The following is a 22,997-nucleotide window of genomic DNA, read 5'->3' as shown; positions in this document are numbered from 1 at the left end:
TCTTTATTTACAACTGACTTATTGAGAAAAATACAGACTTCGTAGCAATAGCCTATAATAATGTAATACTTGTAATTGTTAAATGGATTAATGGATACTACGTTAATTCGTTGTGGGTGAATTATTTTTGAAAATTCGAGATAATCAACTTTCTTTTTTTTCTCTACATCATTAATTCATAATATCCATACTGTATTGCAGTGTTTCCCAACCTATGGGTCACGACTGGCTAAACTTACCCATAAATAAATAAATATTATATAACCATACTAGGTATACAATCACATTTCTATAACCATCAAGGGGTAAATTTTAGGGTCGCTATTACAAAAAGGTTGGTAAACACTGCTCTATAGTATATCTATATTATGTAGGTCGTGTTATCGACTTAATGTGATAAGGCCGCCAAAATACAAATGATAACAACGGAAAATCGTTTTCAAGTTATTTAATATTCAGTTTACCTGTAAGGCTGTAATCTGTATAGTCAACGTTTTAAAAGTTCTTAATAACTTTCATCATTTCATCAATTATGCTTTAAGTCACTTATTGTTATATTATAACTTGACAACTTGTTAACTTTTTTAGTAGAATCAAGACAATTTTATTGCAGGTATTTGAATATATTATTTAAATTATTTTTAATGAATTTCTCGTTTTTCTTCATAAAAATTATGTTTAAAAAAAATATACTGTACACATATTATGTCCCATGTTGTAATATAGATAACTAGATAAGTAACATGAGTTTAAAGCAAAATTAATAGAGACAGTAGTCGATACGGTGTCTCTGCATACAACTTGAAAGAGAATTAAGAAAAATACTTAAGAATAAAAAACTAAAAATATAAGTTTAATCAGTTTTTGACAAAAAGTAAACTTATGACACCAACATTTGCTTGAGAAGCATAACAATTAAAATGTTTTGATAATTTAAAACTGCACTAAGTTGTCATGTTTGACGGTAACAGATATTCAAAGGTGACTTTTATTCTGAATTTTCAGGTCATTTTATTCATTTTTAGTGCATTTTAAGTGTGAGTTTAAATGAGGAAACAAAACATATCAAGAAATATTGTTTTCATTATTTTTACCTTGATATTTTCAATTTATATCAAATGTCAATCTATAAATGAATATCATAACATCTTTAAATATCTCCAGTAATTATCGAGTGTACTATCTTACCCGGACTCAAACAAATAACTAATTAGAAAGAAATACATTGTGATTATATTATTATATTTATTTATAGTATATTGTTTATTTTGTTTTTGTAGTATTGTTAGTTTAGTTAATATAAAGCAGTGTTAAAAATACCAAAAGTTAAACTATTATTTTCCTATCTCCTGCATAATTATGCTTATAAAGAAAAATGTTGATTGTTTTTTGGATATTTAAATCCAGGCCTTATGCCCTTATATATAGTGATATAGTCACATTTTTTTTTTGGCAAGTATACGCTTAAATGTGCTTAATATGTTTAATTAAATACACTATATTACTACCCTGTTGCAATTGAGACTAGTCGACAATCATACTCCTAGAAATATATTATTATAAATTTTAATTTTTATGATTACCTATGTTATGAGTTAATCTCATAGATATAATTAATTAACTAATATTAAGTTTTAATCAAATAGGATTTTAAAGTTACAAACAATTTATAACAGTGTTAACTTAAAAGTTATAACACACATGTAATAACTAATAAATCAAATAAGTATTAAAATTTAAAATCTTTTAAAACAAACAACATGATTAAAATAAATATTTCATATTAATTTAAATATTAACTCAAATTAACGAAGTTAAATGCTTTGTAGTTCGTTTTATGTTAAAAAAAAACTCTTAGCAAAAAATTAGCTCTACTTAGTACAGCTAAAGTCATATTTTTATACTTTGTAAAATGCTATTAAAAAAAATACATACATAATATCTAGTAAAGGGGTTATATCAAGAATTTTCCAATCAAATTATAATTTAATTTATTAAATCGATGTTTTCATAATATATTTCCTAAAGCTTTCAACCTTTTAACAATAAATATAAAGTTATAATTAACAAAAATAAATGTTTGTTAAGATTTACAAGAAATATATATTTTATTATGCATCAGCCTAGACTATAAAAATAATTTGTTTGATATAAAAAAGTAAAATAAAATACATTAAATATTATATTCAATACAATATTTTATTACCATAGCCAATAAAACCTCAAATTAAATTAAAGTAATAATAATCAATAATAATAAAGGAATAAATTAAAAATTATAAACGATTAAATATTAGAATTTAGTTTACTGTACAGTGTTGAATATTTTATGAATAACAAAAAAAAAATCTGTTTATAATTATTTGAGTATTAAAAAATTAAATACATTTCTTAGATTAAATAAAATATTTCTAGCAACAGACAAAAAGTTCAAATATGTATATAATGTAATCTATTAAAAATGCAATTTTGTGACTCATTAATTTATTATTTATCACAATTTATATTAATAATAATGTTAAGTTAATGCTTTCAGGATGTAAAATGATGATTCTTCTTTTTCTGTTCATAAACAACATAACTTAATTGGAACCAAAGAATGACCCTATAAATAAAAACATTTAATTAATTGTAACAATAATATCACTATACATTTTTTTTCCAAAAATTATTGGGTACATTATTTTATAAATTTATCATATTTATAGATATGACATAAATTTAATTTTGTTTTTTTGAAGGGAATCAGCATATCATTTGTTTTCTCTTTCTGACCCATGTTTAACATGTCAAATTTGTATTCAGCAGAACAAATACATGTTATATTTTTAATATGATAATGAACAGACTTATCAAACATAAAGCTAATAAATGTATTTTGTGCACTGGCCTTTTTAAGGTGTTTCAATTATTATGAAATTTGTATAAATAAAAAAATAAATATAAAAACTTGAAAACAACTTACCAACAATAAGAATCAAAAGTACTGCTACAATAACTCCCAAAAGAATCATCATCTAATAAAATTAAAATAAATATATTATAATATATATATAATGTAAACTAAGTACAAGTATATTTTTTATATTACAAACCTTTAAATTTTTCCACCACATCTTTCTTTTAAGTTTTGTAGCATGTTGCTCAAACTGAGATGCACCTTGTTGCAATACATCTGTAATAAAATTATTAATTTTAAACAAACTAATTAAAAATAGATACTAATAAAATAAAACATGATGGTTTTAAAAACGTTAGGTATTTTAATCAAAATTTGAATGCGTAGTTTTGGGTTATTTATATTTATGTACTAAGGATAATAGTTCCATGATAGTTTGTTAGGAAGCAATGGTGGTTTGACAATTAAGGTAATTAATATTAACCTATTAAAATTTTGTAACTTAACAATTTATCTGAAAAAAAAAAAATTCACAATATACACAATATTGTATATTTTAGAAAAACCATTAAGGAAACTAATAATTCAAATTTTAATATAGATTTTATATTAATGCTGGTGAATCATAAACAAACATTATTTCTGATTGGTAAAAATATCGAAAATTTTTGTGCAAAAATCTTGAGTTTGGACAGTTTAAGTAACAGATGCATGTTTTCAACACGCATTGTCAATTTAACGTTACAAATTTAATGAAAAATTGAAAGGAGAACCTAATTTTACTGCTAATGTGGGATGACAAAAACATCATTCCGTTTAATCTGGATATAATCCGGTCTCATTAAATCTGGATCAAAGGGACCCTACTGTAATATCAAAATATTTAAAAATACTGTGTTAATATAACTTGAATATTAAAAATACATATAACTATAATTAAATCTTTAGCAACTAAAAATACAATTGAACTAATTTTTGAAATAAAAAACTAAAATATTTAATTTTAATTTATTTTAAGTACACACACATCTACTAAATAGACATTTCAATACTAATATATAAATTATAGAACATTTAAATAAATATATTTCTATCTAAAAAGTTGTATAACAATTAACAGCAGTGTCATTTATTATTATTTTATATCAAAATAATAATATTAATTTTTACATATTATTTGAGTAGCCTATTAATACATATCATGTAATGCAATGGTGCATACTATAAATGCATTCTACAAATGACTACTTATTAACAAATATGTTCAATTTTTACTACAGGAAAAAAAACTCTTATTGAAAACTCTATCTACTATATATGGTTATTTAACCAAACTTACCTTCCTACTGAATAATTGTAAGCATAAACAAAAATCAATTATATTAAATTTTTATAGAAAGACATAATGTAGTAGTTATTTTTGAATACTTAAGCAAATTAATCATAAACAATAATCTTTGTTTAATAGGGCTGTTAAAAACAATGAGATTACCTAGATAAGAAAAAGTATGTGTATATTTTTGTTTTTAATGTTTTTATGAATTATGAATAATATTATATATAGTATTTTAGAGTTAACTTGTATAAAGCTAAGCATTAATATAACCTTATTCTTTAATGTTTATTCAATTATTTAAATAGTTGATTTTGTTTAGTAACTTTCTAAATTACCTAAATTATGTTTTTGGAAATAAAATTAGTTTTAAATAAGAATATTTTTTTTATCTATGGTATTATTTTATTATAGATTGAAATAAAATTACATTTTCTAATAGAATAGATTATTTTAATTGGTTGTATATATAAGACAATTAGTGTAACAAACATATTATCTAAATGTTTAGTTGCATAAAAATAGTTATTAAAAATTTAAATCAACTATAATTGAACATTATACAATAGCTAATATTAAATAACTTATATTGTAGTAAAACTTATTTTTCATACCTTAATTTATTCAATTTAACTTTAAACTATTAAACATTCTTGGATAAGAGAGAATTATTAAATTTCTCCACCATTAGACTAGAAAAAAGTTTCAGAGTTTGTTACTAAAGTAAAAATGAAAACTAGTTATTATTTATTGAGAATTAAGAAAAAGTATAAAAATATAGAGAATATTTTATTATAATTATAGAATGTAGAATTAAGTTTTTTCATTTTTTTTTTTCTGAAAATTTATGATTTTAAAATTAATATAACCCACGTACAAGGTACCCCATTATCAACTTGCTCAGCATTGAAAAAATAACTGTACATAAGCTAACTAAGAATATAATTTTGTTAAATTTTTTTTTTTATTTAATGATTAAAACATTAATTGAATATTAAAGTATTATGATAATTTATATGTAATGTACCTGCACGATTGTCTAATTCTGATAATTTTTGGTCTCGTTCTAATACCTTTTCAACATTGACTCTCATAATTCCAACGACCTTGAAATATTTATACATGATTAGATAATTTTATTGAATATGTACAGAGCTGATAATGCATTCATACAGATATATTTATTACATAGTACGCAATGTGCTCATACTGACCTCATCAACTTGAGCCTGAGACTCTTGAAGTTTCTTTTGGGAGTCTGTCGGTTTTTTTGTGCTCTGTCCTTTGTTGTCAGCCATTGTGCCTGCAAGAGTAACGGAACCAATATCAGTGCTACGGAAATTTAGAAACTAAATGTCTAATAGGTATGTGACATAGAGTTATATTTAATATTATGTATATATTCGTAGGGGCAAATGTTTTCGCGACTGGTAATTATTGGAAAACAGAAAACGTCACAATAAACACTTTAGTGGGTAAACAAAGACTAGCGAACTGGCTTTGTAGGTATGTTGGATGTGTGCTAAAGTAATGTTTTGTACACCTGCACAAAAACCAATATTGTAAGTTTAGTACGCACGATTATCGAAAACTGTTTAAAATATTCTAAACGGCAAAACGCAGCGCAGTGTTTTATGCTTGACTAAAGGTTGTCATAGTTTCTGGCTAACGAAAACTTGACAATGACAGGTGCGCGCGGCACCGGGACGTGATGTTTTCGTAATAGATTGTAGTACTCACCGGAATTTTTAGATCTATTGGCCGGATAGCTGATGTAGTATAATGGACGACGTAGGTACCTACCTACACAACTAGTCAAGGGCGGGACGTCGGCGACGAAATTTTATGTCTGTCTGACGACACTGACGTACGGGTGATGATTTTAATGTCGAACTCAACAATAATTGTATGACTATCACAGTATCGAGAAAAGGTCTGCTCCGATCACTCCTGTCACGTATTGTAATTTTGACTGTTGAAGAAGATTAGGAAATAGAAGAATAATAACTATTAATCGAAATGGAATGCAATGCAACAGATGACTGAAGAATAGTGATTGGTGGTGATGCAATCATAAAGTGACGTCACAATGATTGATACGGTATTAACGCGGTGACGTTGTAAACACTTTGTTGTGGTTCAGAACGTCTTTGGCACATGTCCAACGATTAGAGCGCGGGTTAAACAGTAGTTACTACTTACTAGTAAGTTACTACCCGCACTTTCATGATCGACGTTTTAATTTATTGTGTAATTATTACTGGAATTCAAACATTTAAAATTGTCAATTAATTAATATTTCAACGATTTATTAATTTATATTACTCGTTAATCGGAATTTGATAACGAATAAATTAAACCGTGAATAATTAATTGTAATCGAGTGTTCAAAGAGTGTCTACTTTAATAATAAATTTTATTTTATTTTTATAATTAAAATATTATACTGTATATTGTTATTTTAACTTAGATTTGTCGTCTATTTACTACTCAACGATTACATTAAATTTTTTTTAATACCTAAACTCTTCAGTTTGGCTTAGTAAATTTATGATAACTCTATTATTACTAAATAACTATTGTTTTAAAAGAAATAACTAAGAATAAGATACTATATTTTAAATGCATACGAAAGTTAAAATTTTACGAATCGCAATACATTATATTTTATTTTGGCATAATTAATAAAAAAATATTTTATTGTTGTATACTTTATAGTTTATTCTAGGATATTAAAACTATATTTTTGCTGACTAACATTAAACGCAACTACAGGTAATCGTTACTTGCTTTTATGTTTAACACCTAATAAATATATTAAGATTTAATAGCAGATGTAAGGACATTAATATTAGATTAAATTTTTATTTTTTTAAATTTAATTGGTTAGATAAATGTATAACTAACTTAGTTACTTAACAAGTTATCGCAACCAAATTATTAATTTATAACTTAACTAATTCAACTTATTTTTTTTTCATTTACCCTGCACACCTTGATTAACATTGAGTATACTATACTAACATTATTTATTACTCAGTAATATGTTATTATTATGATTTTTTTTTTCAAAATAACGACGGATTAAGATTTTATATGATATATAACGTACATATAGGCAGGTACACATAATGATAATACTATATTATATTACGTAGGTACATAATATACAATATCATATGACATATTATGGGCGCACCTTAGGTTAACGTATCTCTTATTCTGTGTATCTTATACTGTCGTACGGACCGGATGCGTATAAATTAATAACCGCGCAAAATGTGAATCGAGTTAATCGCATGTATTCTTGTTAATAATATATCTCTTAAAAATGTGAAGTCTGTATAATAGCGTAATTGCTACCACTGCCCACTGCTCTATTATATATATATAGATACACGATACGCTAATCTTCAAGTATTGTAGTGAACCAGCTGTTTAACTTCGTTTTTTTTCTACAACACAAAAGTATATTGAATAATTAAATTTAACTTAACTACAGTCTGAAGTAGATTCTCATCTCGGTTTATTATATTTATATGTATGATATCTACGTATATATTATACCTATTGTAGCAACGACATTTTTGTAAAAAAAAATTTATGCACATTAACTATTATGTATTCTGAAATCTAATCAATAAATTAATAAAATATGCAATTGTTTAGCATTGAGAATCCATTCGTGAGCGGTAAATATGCTCTTTAAAGAATACATTGATGGATTTATTATATATTTATAAATCCACCTTGATGATGCTATACAATTTAAAATAGTAATTTACGTATAAATTTTAGGAGAACATTAGTGTAATTTGTAATTCTTTCAAACAAATTCAGGATTTAAACAATTTTTAGATTTTAAGTGTAGAGATGAATATGTTGATTTTACAACTGCGTGTGTTCTTTTTCTGCCTTTAGTAGTAAAAATTCCTTGATTTTTCAACTTTGAGGATAGCTTCTGGTAAAAAATTTGGATCTAATTGGCACTTTGAGAGGTTTAGAGTAAAAATATCCATGTTATTTTCAATATTATTGGGAATATAAATTAATGAAAAACGGGAATTTTTACATAAAGTCAGTATTGAATAAAATAGATGTTATTGTAATTCAAAAACAAATAAGCGTAGATACTTGAAATGTTGATAAACATTTATTCATTTGGTTAAAATTCTTGAAATTTTAATCCGTGGTTTCTTATGTTGTTCATGTTGTGGTATATTGGTATATATAGCTTATTATCGATCTAAATATTTTGGAAGATTGCATCAAGTGTAGTAAAAAACAACTTAGACGCTAAAATATTAGTTATTTTATAAATTTTATTTGTTTTTACCGACACATTTGAGATTTGCTTTCCTGTCAGAAAATATTCTGAAGTAGGAAATCAAACTATTTTTACTGCTTGATAAACTCTAAAAAAAAAATCACTGTGAAATTAATATATTTATTGCTCCACTTTTGCAGAATTAAAAATTACTATTAACTTTCAAATTTGGTCATTATATGAAAATATTATATGATCTGATGAAGTTCAAAGTTAACGTTAACTATTAAATAGGCAGAAAATAAAATATAGTGGTACATATAAATAATAATGTAATTAAATATGATTCATTTTTTGTATTTATAAATTACTGAGCAAACGTAAAATTTATTAAACTGTCAAATCTTATTAGTATTTTGGTTTAGACCCTTTTTGATAAATAATAATAAGGCTCGTAGAAACCAGATAAGTTATCTGCCTAAGTTATTCATTATTTGCATATTCTTTTAATTTTTATGATAATGATTATTCATAGAAATATATATTGTCGTAAAACTGTGGTCTATGTCAATAGATATAAACACATATATTTGACAAACATCATTATTCATCTGACTTTAGTTTAGTGTAATATTTAATACTTGAAAGATTATTAATAATAAATAATAATATATCAATGCCAGGTCCATGACCTTAAATGATTATTGTTGGTTTAATTTGATATATATTTTCCGAATCGTATTATAATACATAATATCACTATGTATATAACATATATTAGTTTTTTTCAAACATTAACTCATATTCTATAGATAAAAATTATTGCAGTTCTGTATTAAATGTTACTTTAGTTACTTATAGTAGTAATGTACATCAATACTGTTTGCTAGTAATATTTAATATTTATTTTGATAATTTAATTTTTAGGGTAACAGCAGAATGAGTAATGTAGATCAGAATGTGAAAATCATTGCGGATAAAATAACCACGCCCGAGAATAATAGTACGTAATTAAATTATATAACATTTTAAATAATTTAAAATTTAAAATATTTATTTCAGATTGCAATATAAATACTACAACTATAATTAGTATAATAGACAAATATGGAACTAATGATGATGGTCAAAATAAATTAATTGAAAATAATATGTACGTATTATAACTAAATATGTTAAATTTATTTATATAATTGTTCTACAAATTATGCGCTTAAGATATTTAAATTTTTCTTCAGGAACGCAGAGAATAAAACCATAGATGTGGAGGATGAAAAATATTCCGTTTCAAGTCTTTTATGGAGAGATTTATATCCTCAAGTAGGTTTTAAATTTTCAATTCATTCAATTAAAATAATTATTTTTATTTTGTATAACTTATAAGATTATTTTTTTTAGGTATTAGCTAGTTGTATATCTTTATTAATGGTCATTCAGCCGGGAATACATTTAGCGTATTCAAATAATATGTTGCATCATATGCCATCAATAAATAAAGAACAATTTTCATGGATAAGTAATAACCCCATTTAATATTTAAATTTAAATTTAAAAAATAATAATTTCAAACATTGAGTGTACGACCATACATTATATTATATATTTAACTTAATATAAGGATAGCATTAATAACAAATAATAATCAATACTAATTCAGCTAATTTCTAAATGTTAATAGATAATAGTTAAAACATTTTTTTTTGCAGAAGCTATAATTGTATCTATTATATCAAATATTTACTACCTAGATAAAAATATATTTTAGTATCAAAGTAAACAAATAATAGAATTATTATTTTATCACTAAATTACGAGTATAAGCAGATATTAGAATTTAGAGATATTTTCATTATTTATAAGATTATTTATTTAAAAATAATGATCCAATCGAATAGGAAGTTATTATTATATTATCTACAAATTTAAACATACTTATTTGTAGATATAAGTATAGTAATGAATATATTATTATGTGTTATATAAACATACTAAATTGTAATATTTTAAATTTAAAAATACTATACCGTATATAGTACTAAATCCATGTTTTTTTTTACATAATTTTTTTTTTTTTTATAAAAATAAACATTTTACAAATTAAAAATAATAGTAAAAAATATAATTTTTAACCTTCTTTATATACTTACATAAATCTTTAATGCCTATAATAATATAATTAATAATATTTAATTATTAATTAACGTTATAAGTTTGTTCCAAAGAAAATAAAAAAAATGATTTATGAGGACTTTTGCTAGAAAATAATTTTTTATAACGACCCAAAGCATAAAATAATAAGATCAAAATTAAATCCAATTAAATACCATTTAAATTTCAAGCAGCAACAAATTGCTTTCGATTGTACAAATCATAATTATTTTAGAAATCACGCATCAATTATTAAAAATATGATTCATTGAAATTAATATGATTATTTTGTTGATTGTCACAATTAACGTCACGTTAATAATAATTATTTATTATTATTATTAGTTTAATTTTTTTTTTTTGGAAAGCGACAGTGGTGACAGATCCTAGATGACAGAATCCGAATAAGGATATTTTTGGTAGCCTGACAATATAATTGGCCCCTCAAAAAAACGCCATATACGGACGATTGGATTGGTCATAAATTTATTTAAGAGATGAAGAATGTACTTTAAAACAGTTTACTAAAAATAGATAGTCTATAATATAATTTACAACTGATCATATAATCAACATTTGTATTTTAACTTATCCGATTGTCATTTAAAATACACTTTAACAAGTTTAACAGCTGATACGCCGTGTTTATTAGTGACATTAAATGATATCTTAATTTCAAATTTTTATTAATGTATTATACTGCGAAAAATCTTCTGTAAAATGTACTTATCACATATTCACATGGAAAAAATTGGCCGGGATGACCAATTGTCCGTTTACTATCAGTACCCGACACCCACACTTTAAATAAAATATTTAATAGCCCTTAAAATTCATATATATATAATATAATATGTATGCTTTAAGATGTGTTTAAGTATACCTAGTTAAAGTGAAGTTTTGATGTTGTTCTTTATGAAAGCAAGTATTTCGGTTTTGTGTACACCCGTTGGAGCATTCTTCGTCGGTTTGGTGATGGATAGAATTGGCCGGAAGAACGCTTGTCTCTTAACTTGCTTACCATTACTCGCGTCGTGGACAATAGTGACCATTTCAAGTACAGATAACATTTACACATGTTATGTCTTTAGACTGTTGGGCGGGATCGGTGCAGGTATACAAATGTAAAAAACTCGCAGACAAAATAATATCATATATGTTTAAATTTAACAAATCGATCAGGAATGACTACGGTGGGCTTAGTGTACGTGTCGGAAATCAGTCACTCGTCGTACAAGCAGATATTGCTATCTCTTAATAGCGTTTTCTTTTCTGGTGGCGTACTACTCTCCACTTGTTTGGTTGACCTGAAATGGAATGTCATAAACTTCTCTTTCGTCATATTCACGATCGTCAACATGGCGCTTATAATAATTTACTTGCCGGAAAGTCCTATCTGGATACTGAAGTTTAAGAGTTCCGAGCACATTAATAAAGCTAAAATAGCGGTGAAACAGATTTATCCGAACGATAATCAGGTGGGTTATACTCATACAATTATATTAATTTTGAATTAATCACGGCCCTCTATTGTTAAATTGACCCTTTTTGATTATTATTATATTATTATTATTATTATTGTAGTTATATATAATCCGAATTGGTTTACGGTATTTTACGCAACGGTTGTCTAGAATTTCCTCTGCGATTTTTCTATACTATAAATATTATAAACTTTATTATATTATAATATTATAATATGTAAGTTACGTATATAACTTTAATTACTTAAATACAATTTATGAAATCGTCACTGATATAATTCATAGAAAGAAAAATAATATTTTTTTAAAACAAATTCAAAACAGACATGATGGCCAATGGGTAATATAAATAGAAAAAAAACATATTCGAAATAAGAAATTAAAAATGTTTATTACTATATTACTTATAGATCTTACTCTTATCCTACTCACTGAATTGGTTCAGGCAGTGTCGGTCTGGCTTATGATTGGATCCCTAGCACAATAATTTTCAATGACAAAAAAAAAGGTTTATTAAATTTATAATTTTTATAAACATAAAACATTATGTAGGAAATTGTATTTTTCATGTGCAATTAATATTAGATTAAATTCTTTTTATTATTAAATAAATACAAAATTACCAATTTCGACGTTAAATTTTCGGCAATGTATTATAATACATCCATACTACCAATTAACCAATTGTCGTAGTCGATCAGACAAAGTCGGAGGATAGGGTAATGAAAAAAATAAAAATCGTAAAAGATATGAAAAACGGATTTATTTGTTGGAATTTTGAAGTAGATTGGACAAAGTTGGGGGGGATTCTAATGTACAATGGAAAAACCGTTGTAAGTAACTGGGAACCAATTCATTGCGGTCCACAAATAGTAAATGACGCGCGTGTTGCACAGGTGTTCGAAGCCGAGTGGAGGCGCCTGAAATCCGCGTCGGACGACGCCGCCGGCCCGGACGTCCATCAGCCGTCGTTTTTCGAGTCAATTCGGTCCAATCCTGCGGCGTACAAGCCGATGGCCATACTGACGGTGCTGCTGCTGCTCCAGCAACTGACCGGCGCCTATTCGATCATATCGTACGCGCTGCCCATACTGAAGTCGGTGGTGCCCGCCGCTTACCCGCCGGCCATCGGGATTCAATCGCTGGCCGCGCTGGGCATCGTCAGGTTCGCATCCGGTGTGCTGGCGTGCGTGCTGTCATTGCGCGTGGGCCGAAAACCGCTGCTGATATTTTCGTGCGTGGCCATGGCGATGTCGTCCGTCCTGGTGGCGGCCACCCACCATAGCCGGGACACGACCGCCGTCCCTTGGTCGCTATGCGGCGTCATGCTGTACGTGTTCAGCAGTTCCGTCGGCGTGCTCGTGTTTCCGTGGACGATGATATGCGAACTGCTGTCCACGCCCGTCCGGGCGGTCGGTGGCTGCATGCTCGTGTCGTACGCTTACCTGATCATGTTCACCACGCTCAAGGTGTTTCCGTACGTTTTGGCCGCCGTCTCCGTGCCAAACGTGTTTCTCGTGTTCGGCGCCGTGTCCACGTCCATGGCCGTATACGTGCACTTCGTCGTGCCCGAGACGTTGGGCAAGAGCTTTCGAGAAATAGAGGACTACTTCACGCGACCGAGTAAACCACTGTAAAGCTCGTTCGGAGCAATACGATGACATAATATTATTTATTGTATATACACACTCCCGCACAGCCCTATATATTTGGTGAACATTTGAAACCGCTCTACTCCTCCTCGTCAACGCTGCGGGTGGAATTCGAGAGGGAGAACCCGCCTGTAATTAGTAAAGACGGTTCTATATAGAGTTTTTATACCCTTCTATCTCTTTTTCTCTCTTTCTACGTATATATTTATAAATACAATAAACAATAAATAAATGTATAATTTATAATTTTATATAATTATCGTATTAGCAAACATTAATTTTTCTAATTACGCCAAGGCTCTCTCATTCTTGCATCTCCACTTATAAACATGTATACCTAGATTAAAATATTTCACTATCATAGGTATTATTTCTAAACTTTATTGTTATATAATAATAGACGCAATTTATTAAATTATATAATAATTATTTTAATGTACACAATAGGTACATTTTTGGAGAGTAATAGAAGCCGCTTTCTCGTATTGTTTTCTAAGTCATATACTAAATTACTTTATTAAACCAATTTTGAGACAGTTTTACCAAAATATTGAACGTGAAACTGTGGATGAAAGTAATGCAATTATTTTTAGGTGAAAAGAGGAAACTCTACTTTATCATGTTAAATTTTAGTCTAAAAGAGGGCGCGGGCTAATAGAGGAAAGTCATTTTTGGACGAAAGAAGTGGCGTCCAACTGAGGTATCCTGGCACAAAGTTATACTTTTACCCTCTCACCTATTCACACAGGTCTATTACACGTCCACTGTAGGTATTAGCGATATACGTTGTATATTATATTTTGTAATTATAAATCAAATTTTTAAATTAATTATTATTATTGTATACGAACAATATGGTATTGTGATAACTGATAAGTGATTATAGTTCGGTATGTATAATCTATTAATATTTTTGAGATGGCATATATCAAAACAAATGTTAATCATTACAAACAATCATAATTCTAAGTATTATCTTGTTATTGTATACGTTGCGCGTCGTAATTTTTATAATAATATGTTAATTAAGTTAAGGTAATATAATAATATGTTTATGAATTGTAAATTCTAGTTTCAAGTGTATAGGTGCGCTGAATATTTATGATTATTTTTGATAAATAATAAACTATTTCTATGTAAATTATTGTACTTTAATATAATTTATTTATTGGATACATAATAACTATTTGAATTTCGAATTCAATTTACATGTAGATTAGTTAATAATAATATTAGGTAACTAATAATCCTGATTATAATGATTTTTGTTACCTATATCGTGTTTCAACAATGTCGATTTTATAAAAACCATTATCTATAGATATTTCTGGTTTAAGCTACTTTGAAGTTTACGTATTGTCTTATCTCTATTTTAATATTAAATTTATACAATTTATATATTATTTTGTTAAATTTTTTATTTCTTTATTTCGTAAACGTACATATTATATAGAGGTACCAGGTACCTACATTTACTTACTGTTAGTACCTGTGTTCTCTATGTAACGTATTGCAAGTAACCTGGATATACCGAAATATAATTCTGAACACATTGAATTTGATTAGGCAATATAATAAGGCGTGTATAACTAATAATTATTATTAGGTTATAATATTATTATAATTAATGCGCTCGTATATTACTCGCATAGAAGTTGATGTTTTCGTATAGCAGTGTAGATATGCGATCGTCCTTATAATGTGTGATTAATATATAACATATTGTAAAAAATGTATTGAATTTGTAGACAATAACAATCTTTCATTAATTAGGTAGGGTCTAATATTATAACGAGACTACTTAATATTTCAGATAACGTTTTAGTTATATTCCGTTTCTAAACAATATATACCATAATAATAATATATTAAATTAAATCCATGATTTTCACGAGGTGCAGCGCGTATAATTAAAATGATGAGATAAGCTATTGCTATATATCAAAGTACGCTAAAAAAATTGAATTCGTACATTGGATCAATGCGTATACACAATATACGTTAGATAATACGTATATTATAACATGATGTTGCAGCACATATTTATGGTTCATTCATTATATATACAATGGCGTATAGTACGTTTACTACACCACTTATTTCCAGGAATTCACCCATCTGGAAAAATCATCAAACTCTATCGAATGGAATACAGTGAGTAAAAAATAAAATAAAACACTATAAAATACGCACATAATAACATACAATTGCAATTGTATTATTTTATATTAATATATTATTCATATAATATTAGCTGTATTTGCTCATTATTATTTTTGAGCATTTTAGAGAAGGTTAAATTTTTATTTTTATATGAATAATCAAAATATATTATTCAAAGCAACCTTAGTGATTATTAATTGACATAATATATTAGTTACTTTCTTTTCGTAGCTTATCTATATTTTGTATTTAATGAGTTGATTTTCTATTTAGATCTTAGTATAATTTCCTTATAAATTATTACCTCTAATTATTTTCTACCTTTTAAGTATATTTTAAATATATTTTTGTTCTTATAATAGATTCAGATCAAATGATATCATATCCCACGTCGAACAAAATGTAACGAACAAACTGTCTAAGGGAGATCTTTACCCGCAGGTTAATATGACTTTAATATTATATTATTATCAATTGGTTCTCGATACCGTAACAAAACTTCACTACACTGTCAAAATAAGTTAACGTTAAAAAAAAATATATATACACCTGAGAAAAGATTACAAACTAGTTTGAATATTGGAATGATACACATTAATCGTATTTCTACTTAGATATTAGCAAGTGTAGTTGCTTTTTTGTTGGTCACTCAGCCTGGAATCAATATGGTTTACTCCAACATATTTCTGAATCACTACGAATTTACAGATGTTTCAGAGTTATCTTGGTTAAGTAAGTATAATAAACCTTCACTATAGAATTACGAATATAAGTAATAGTATACTTTTCGATTAGCAATGGGTATCATTATAGATATATTTAAATTTAAATTAATAACATGAACGTCTTTATCGTTCTGAAAAAACCGATTATCCGGCTAATATATTCAATTTAAAGACACAACTACATACTTGCTTACTATAATATTATATACTATTTTATATTTTGATCAGACTTTACGTATACTTATTGATTGGATCGCTGACAATTAGATTTGTGCTTAGTAAATTGTATCAATTATGACTAGTAGTATTTTTGGTATATCGTGATTAAGTAATAAATTACTAAAAATACCGTTTATACCACTAGTAAGAAAAATCTGGTATATACATATTTTGAAATTTTACTAGCTCTAAGTCCAGATATACTAATGTATCACTTGGGCCATTGATTTCTATAAATCAGTCGATCTAAGTATCTGACACCAGCTGTAGTTACTATTAACGATTACACAACAGTCCATTATTATATTTGACATTATAATGAGCGTATATATGCGTTTTTACTGTTTTTAGCTAGCATTCTAGTGTTTTGCACACCAATCGGGGCGATCGCGATTGGCATCATAATGGACCGGATCGGCAGGAAGAATGCGTTTTTACTCACGTCTGTACCGCTCTTGATATCCTGGTCGATTGCTTCGGTTGCTCGACCTGAAAACATGGGTTTGATCTACGCGTGCCGATTTTTCGCCGGCATTGGCGGAGGTAAGACTTGATAAAATGATAACTTATAAGATACATACGGTCGATCTATCGTGGTCCGTAGGAGACCTTATTAAAATAAATAGTATTAGGTAATTATAGGACAGTTCTCTGCCGAGTCTTTATAAACAATACAAATTAATATTATCAAAATCATCCGATGTTCATCATTGAGATGTACACACTACACATACGATTCTAATCTTCGTCAATCTCGTAACAAAATTTTTGAATAGCAGTGTTTGTATGGATACAGTTTGCTTCACAAAGCATGCATATCCTCATTTTTTCTTTTAATAGCCAAATATGTTACGTATAACAAAAACATTATTAACCTTTAATCTAATAGAAAAAATAGAGTCTACATTGACTTTGTAATACGTAACTATATAATAAACACTTGTTTGCCTGTTTTCCCAGCCTCATGATTTTTATTTCTTAATTAAAGATAGTGTTGTAAAATCATTGAAATATTGTTAATTGTATTTATAATTTTATATATCTAATATTCCACATTGACTTATTATCTTAGTAAAATTAGTAAACTATGTTATTATAATTAATTATATTTATATACAATAAAAAATATACGTTTTTTAACTAAAATAAAATCTAATCAAAACTCAGTTGAATCAACAAAATCATCTAATTAACTAATAACTACTTCCTATAAAAGAAGTGGTTATGATTAGAAAATAAAGAAATTTGTATTGTCGCAGGATAACAGTGCTTAAAATGGTTGTATAGTTATGTTATACTTAATCAAAGTATTCAAAGGTATAGTAATCGACATTGAGTTTAAAAATTTAAAAAATCAAAATTTGAATAAGTGTAACATCAATCATTAAAGCGAGAGGGGTGCATGCTTAGTCCATACTATATACCAGGCACGTATACATGAGGGGGTTTAGGTTCAACCCCCCCCCCCCTCCCGGAAATAATTTCGAGTAACGAAAAAAAAATTGTTTTATTATGATACGGCACAATTGCTAAATTTTGTAAACCCCCCCCCCCCCAATTTTTTTTTGTATACGTGCCTGCTATATACAATAAGTCCAGCGGCGGATTTACGCATATGCAACCTAGGCACATGCCTAGGCCACAACATTTTACATGGGCGCCACAATTTTTCAGTATATTTCTACTTTTATTTGTATAATATAATAGTGTTATAATGCCTTGGGGCGGAAAAATGGTAAGTCCGTCCCTAAATAAGTCGTAATAACATGTACAGTGTACAGATATTTGAACCGTTTCTAATTTACAGGCATGACATCCATGGTCGTCGTTTACGTTTCGGAAATAGCTCACTCTTCGTATAGACAAGTGCTGTTGTCGTTGAACAGTGTGTTTTTTTCGGTGGGCGTACTGTTCGCAACCTCGGTCGGATCGCTGTTCGAGTGGCAGACAGTTAACGTGATATTTTTCTTATTCACGGCCATCACGACAGTGCTTCTAGTTATCTTTCTACCGGAGAGTCCGGTTTGGTTAGCCAAGTTCCGGACTGATCTTATCTACGACGTCAGGAGTTCGATGAGAAGAATATACCCGAAAAACAATCAAGTTCGTTTGATAATTTTCTTAATCTGTCTTACTAAATAGTAATATTGAATATTTTCACTAATTTTTAAAAACTTAAAGATATCAATATGGTACTTATACTATACTTCTACGTAGAAGTGCAACATTGATGATAATAATAAATATAATAGGTATGTACCAACATATTATTGGCAAAAGAACCCAAGGTATAACAGTCCATTTCATATTTGGCTCCACTAAAAATATTCCTGTATTCCTAAATTCTTATGTACTTAAATAGTTAAATATCTATCTTAAGAAGACACCATTTGATGCCTTGATGGTAAAAATTTGTTATTTGCATTGATACTTTTTTTTTAAATGCAAAATATCTCGACTTACCGGTTTATGAATTAAAATAAGATGAAATAATATGAAAATACTATTTTCAAATTTATTATTTCTTACAAAATAAGTCGCCGTCAGACGAATTGCGTTTATTACATATTGTATTAATCTATTAATTACTGATTAGTGATTACTCATAAAAAATCATCGAATTTATCTTTTTTCGTGGTCTTATTTATGCCAGAACTTTGAAGAAAATAGTTTATGTCTTATTTTACTTTATGTTTTCTTATGGTTGTATGTTGATTTTGTATTTGTTTATTATAATATCAGTAATATGTATATTATATAATAATAACATATTTTATGCAGTTCGCTAATCTTGAATTCGATGTTACATATACGATGTTTAAGGTACAGAAACATGTTACGCAAATGCGTGATACGTTTCCGATTTGTTTTGAAACCCTATTTTACTATAATTAATCATAATAAATATTTAATAGATCAATAACCTTACCTATTAGTTATTAAATTAATATAATCAATACCTATAATTATTCGATGCGTTTAATGATCGTTTATAAGGATAAGGAACGATATTTTTATGGACGTATGGTAATATTTAATAGTATATTTACATTCAGTGGCGTATCCAGGGGGGTACAGGGGCCATTACCCACCCCCTCGTTGGCCGTATTTACTATTTTTTGTTTCAAAGATTTATATTTATTTGTATACGTGAATGCATACTACAATATTTTTTATAAAATTGTAGACAATGTGTGTGCCCCCCCCCCGCTAAAAAAATTCTGAATACGCCACTGTTTACATTATGTGACTAATATAATATTTTTGTATATATTTTATACGTGTCAAGTGTTGACGTGTGTAACTAATAATATAAAAATAGTCTTGAATTTTCGCTGAAACTATTAAATTATAAAAATTATGATTTTTACAACACATTCAACAAACGTGTATGTGCACGTGTGCGATAAAATACTATGTAATAGGCACATATTAATGATTAGATATTAATAATATATATTTACCTACAAACACTCGAGATTTACATGTAATTAATTTATATAATATTAATAAATGTAGCTTAAATACAAATTATGCGTAATAATACATTAAGTATAAGCTATAGTTTATTTGTTTATGAAAAATAAATAGTATCTAAAGTAATATACTATATACATTAATTACAACCAAATTTTTATTGTTAATCGTCATTTTTAACGGCTTTAAATTCGACCTGCTACATCACAAATAATTGACGTGCAAATATGTCATATTTATTTCAAAACTATAAGCAGCTCATACAATGTGTAAAATGCAGAGTTGGCTTGTAAAATTACAGCTAAATAATGCACTAACCCTATTCATTTTAATACACGTCATACTGATTTTTCTAAAGAACAAAAATACATTAAACAATTAGTTCTTTAAACTTTAAATCCATTTTAGGGTTCCACTGAAAATGCGTATGGCGAAAAATCGGTTGTCCCCTTAGAAAATTTCTTGAAGACGGTCTTTGGGCTACGGGTTAATGGTTATATTTTGTTACTGCGCAGGTGTTTACTGAGGAACTGGACCGTCTGTACCGCGATCCGAAGACTACGACGACCACGGATGGATCAGCAGTGCATACGCAACAGCCGCACTGCAGTAGTTGCGGACGAGCTACTCAGCGGCGGAAGCGGAAGCGGTGCGGCTGGTGGCGTTCGCCGCAGCCGCGGAGCGTGACCCGGCCGGTTCGCGTGCTGGCCACCGTGTTCCTGTTACAGCAATTGAGCGGCTGTTACCCGGTGATATTCTACGCCGTGCCCGTCTTACGGTCGGTGGCCGGTACCGTCGCCATCGGAGGACCGTACTCGGACATGGACGTGATGGTGGCGCTGGGCGCCGTACGGCTGCTGACCAGCGTTGTGGCGTGCGCGCTGTCCATGCACATCGGCCGCCGGCCCCTGCTCATCGCATCGTCGTTGGCCATGGCGTGCTCGGCCGCCCTGGTGGCCCTGACCTGCGGCCCGGCGACCGCGCCGCTGTGGCCGCTGATCGGCGTCGGGGCGTTCGCTTGTAGCGGCTCGGCCGGCGTGCTCGTGTTCCCGTGGACGTTGGTCGGTGAACTGTTGCCCGTCTCGGTCCGGGCATCGGCCGGCGCCGCGCTCGTGGCGTACGCGTACACGCTCATGTTCGTCGTGCTCAAAGCGTTCCCGTACGCGGTGGCCGACGGCGGCGACGGTAGCGGCGGTCCCGTGGCCACGACTTTCGCCGCGTTCGCCGCCGCATCGCTGGCCATGGCCGCGTACGTGTACGCCCGCCTGCCCGAAACGATGGGAAAGCGGTTCGACGAGATCGAAGCGCACTTCGCCGATGAACGCGACCCGGCCACCACCGGTACACATCACGACGTTCGCTGCAAGACGACCTATAATATGACGCCGCCGTGATATCGGCATAACACGTGCCTAACGGTTATAATACCAACTCTGTCGTGTCGCATTATATTGTAACGGGCGCCGGACGATAATCGCCGCATAACTGCGACAGTTATTATAATATTATGTGTATACTGGACGGTGCGTGGGTATTAGAAGAATGTGAATATCATATTATTATATTGCATTGACTATTGAGTAGATCTGGCGACATTCGTCCGGAAATCATGCCGACGACTTATCAGGAAAAATATTTTCTACCTGTTGTTTTCGCATTTTCGAAATACTTTACGTTTCTGTTGACATTTTTCATCTCAAACTATATCTGTGAAAACTGTAATAGCCAACGATGATAATAATATGATAGTCAGCGATTTCACTCACAACAGTAGCAAAATTAATGATTTTATTAATATACTATAATATGTATTAATAATAATATAGTAGTGTGACATAATGTCCCTCTTACTCGCGGCACCGTCCGATTTATGCATGATGAAACCGTGTCGTAAAATGTATCGTAAACACAGTATACATCAAAATATGTACTTCATTTAGTAGTCGAAGTTGAGGGGCGCAGTGATGAAGGGTCGAAGAACGCGTTCGCTTCTATAGTATGATATTATACGAATATACGATCGTTATGAAATAAGAAGTGCACTTTTTTTTTTATCTGTATATAACCGCAGTTCGTGTTTTTTTTCTTCGAATTTTTAATTTATTATTATTTTTTAATTAATATTTTATATTATGATTTAAAACTACAATAATATGTAAATCAAAGACTTAAATAAAAGCAGTATTTATCGAGCGGTTTTGGATGCTGGAAAATAATACGATATAATATTTTGTAAGAAAAATGTAAATATCGTTTTGTATTTTTACATTATCATGTATAAATATTCCTTCCGCGTCGCTACGTTTTAAACTGCTGGCACAATTTATAGCGGAAAATTCTTCGAGTATCTCGATAACGGGGATACGAATAAGTAATCCACACTAAAATATACACGCGTGTTCGGTGATGCTATACTATAATAATATTGTAGTATTTGAAGTGTAGTGTAAATATTTACTAGGGTACACGAGTTGCGGTAAACTCGACAGGATAACGTATTAGACGAAGAGATATATTATATATAATACGTCATAGATGATAGATAAGTCGATTAGTAAATCAGTGAAGTAGTCATGGCTTGCGTGATAGTGGTGATGGGGGGGGGAGATAATGATTTTTTTATCAATAAT

At 29.2% G+C, this 22,997-nt stretch overlaps 3 protein-coding genes across 8 annotated transcripts; 2 read left to right on the top strand and 1 right to left on the bottom strand.

Annotated features, from left to right (window-relative positions):
- Positions 1 to 517: 517 nt before the first annotated feature.
- On the top strand, positions 518 to 14,924 carry LOC132930183 (facilitated trehalose transporter Tret1-like). 6 transcript variants are annotated; one of them, XM_060995906.1, is made up of 8 exons: positions 518 to 613; positions 9,427 to 9,502; positions 9,562 to 9,652; positions 9,738 to 9,819; positions 9,898 to 10,015; positions 11,570 to 11,761; positions 11,830 to 12,125; positions 13,028 to 14,924. In XM_060995906.1, the coding sequence occupies exons 2-8, from the start codon at positions 9,439 to 9,441 to the stop codon at positions 13,766 to 13,768; spliced, it is 1,584 nt and encodes a 527-aa protein (XP_060851889.1). In that variant the 5' UTR covers positions 518 to 613; positions 9,427 to 9,438; the 3' UTR covers positions 13,769 to 14,924. The 6 variants fall into 6 exon arrangements, with proteins under 6 accessions (XP_060851889.1, XP_060851884.1, XP_060851885.1 ...); XM_060995901.1 differs by lacking the exon at positions 518 to 613 and adding an exon at positions 5,456 to 5,596; XM_060995902.1 differs by lacking the exon at positions 518 to 613 and adding an exon at positions 6,349 to 6,436.
- On the bottom strand, positions 1,975 to 6,017 carry LOC132930185 (synaptobrevin-1-like). The gene is made up of 6 exons (XM_060995909.1): positions 5,973 to 6,017; positions 5,447 to 5,535; positions 5,260 to 5,338; positions 3,096 to 3,175; positions 2,966 to 3,017; positions 1,975 to 2,605 (listed from the first exon to the last, which is right to left on the bottom strand). Exons 2-6 carry the CDS (start codon positions 5,528 to 5,530, stop codon positions 2,583 to 2,585), a joined length of 318 nt encoding a protein of 105 aa, XP_060851892.1. The 5' UTR covers positions 5,531 to 5,535; positions 5,973 to 6,017; the 3' UTR covers positions 1,975 to 2,582.
- A 750-nt stretch (positions 14,925 to 15,674) lies between the features above and the next one.
- On the top strand, positions 15,675 to 22,557 carry LOC132930182 (uncharacterized). Its single transcript, XM_060995900.1, has 6 exons — positions 15,675 to 15,937; positions 16,309 to 16,387; positions 16,561 to 16,678; positions 17,242 to 17,433; positions 18,698 to 18,993; positions 20,883 to 22,557. Exons 1-6 carry the CDS (start codon positions 15,852 to 15,854, stop codon positions 21,759 to 21,761), a joined length of 1,650 nt encoding a protein of 549 aa, XP_060851883.1. The 5' UTR covers positions 15,675 to 15,851; the 3' UTR covers positions 21,762 to 22,557.
- Positions 22,558 to 22,997: the final 440 nt, after the last annotated feature.

Source organism: Rhopalosiphum padi, chromosome 4 (genome assembly GCF_020882245.1).
Source record: "Rhopalosiphum padi isolate XX-2018 chromosome 4, ASM2088224v1, whole genome shotgun sequence".
Classification (NCBI taxonomy): Eukaryota; Metazoa; Arthropoda; class Insecta; order Hemiptera; family Aphididae; genus Rhopalosiphum; species Rhopalosiphum padi.
The sequence above is the reverse complement of the archived record's forward strand: the minus strand, read 5'-3'. Positions and strand labels throughout refer to the sequence as shown.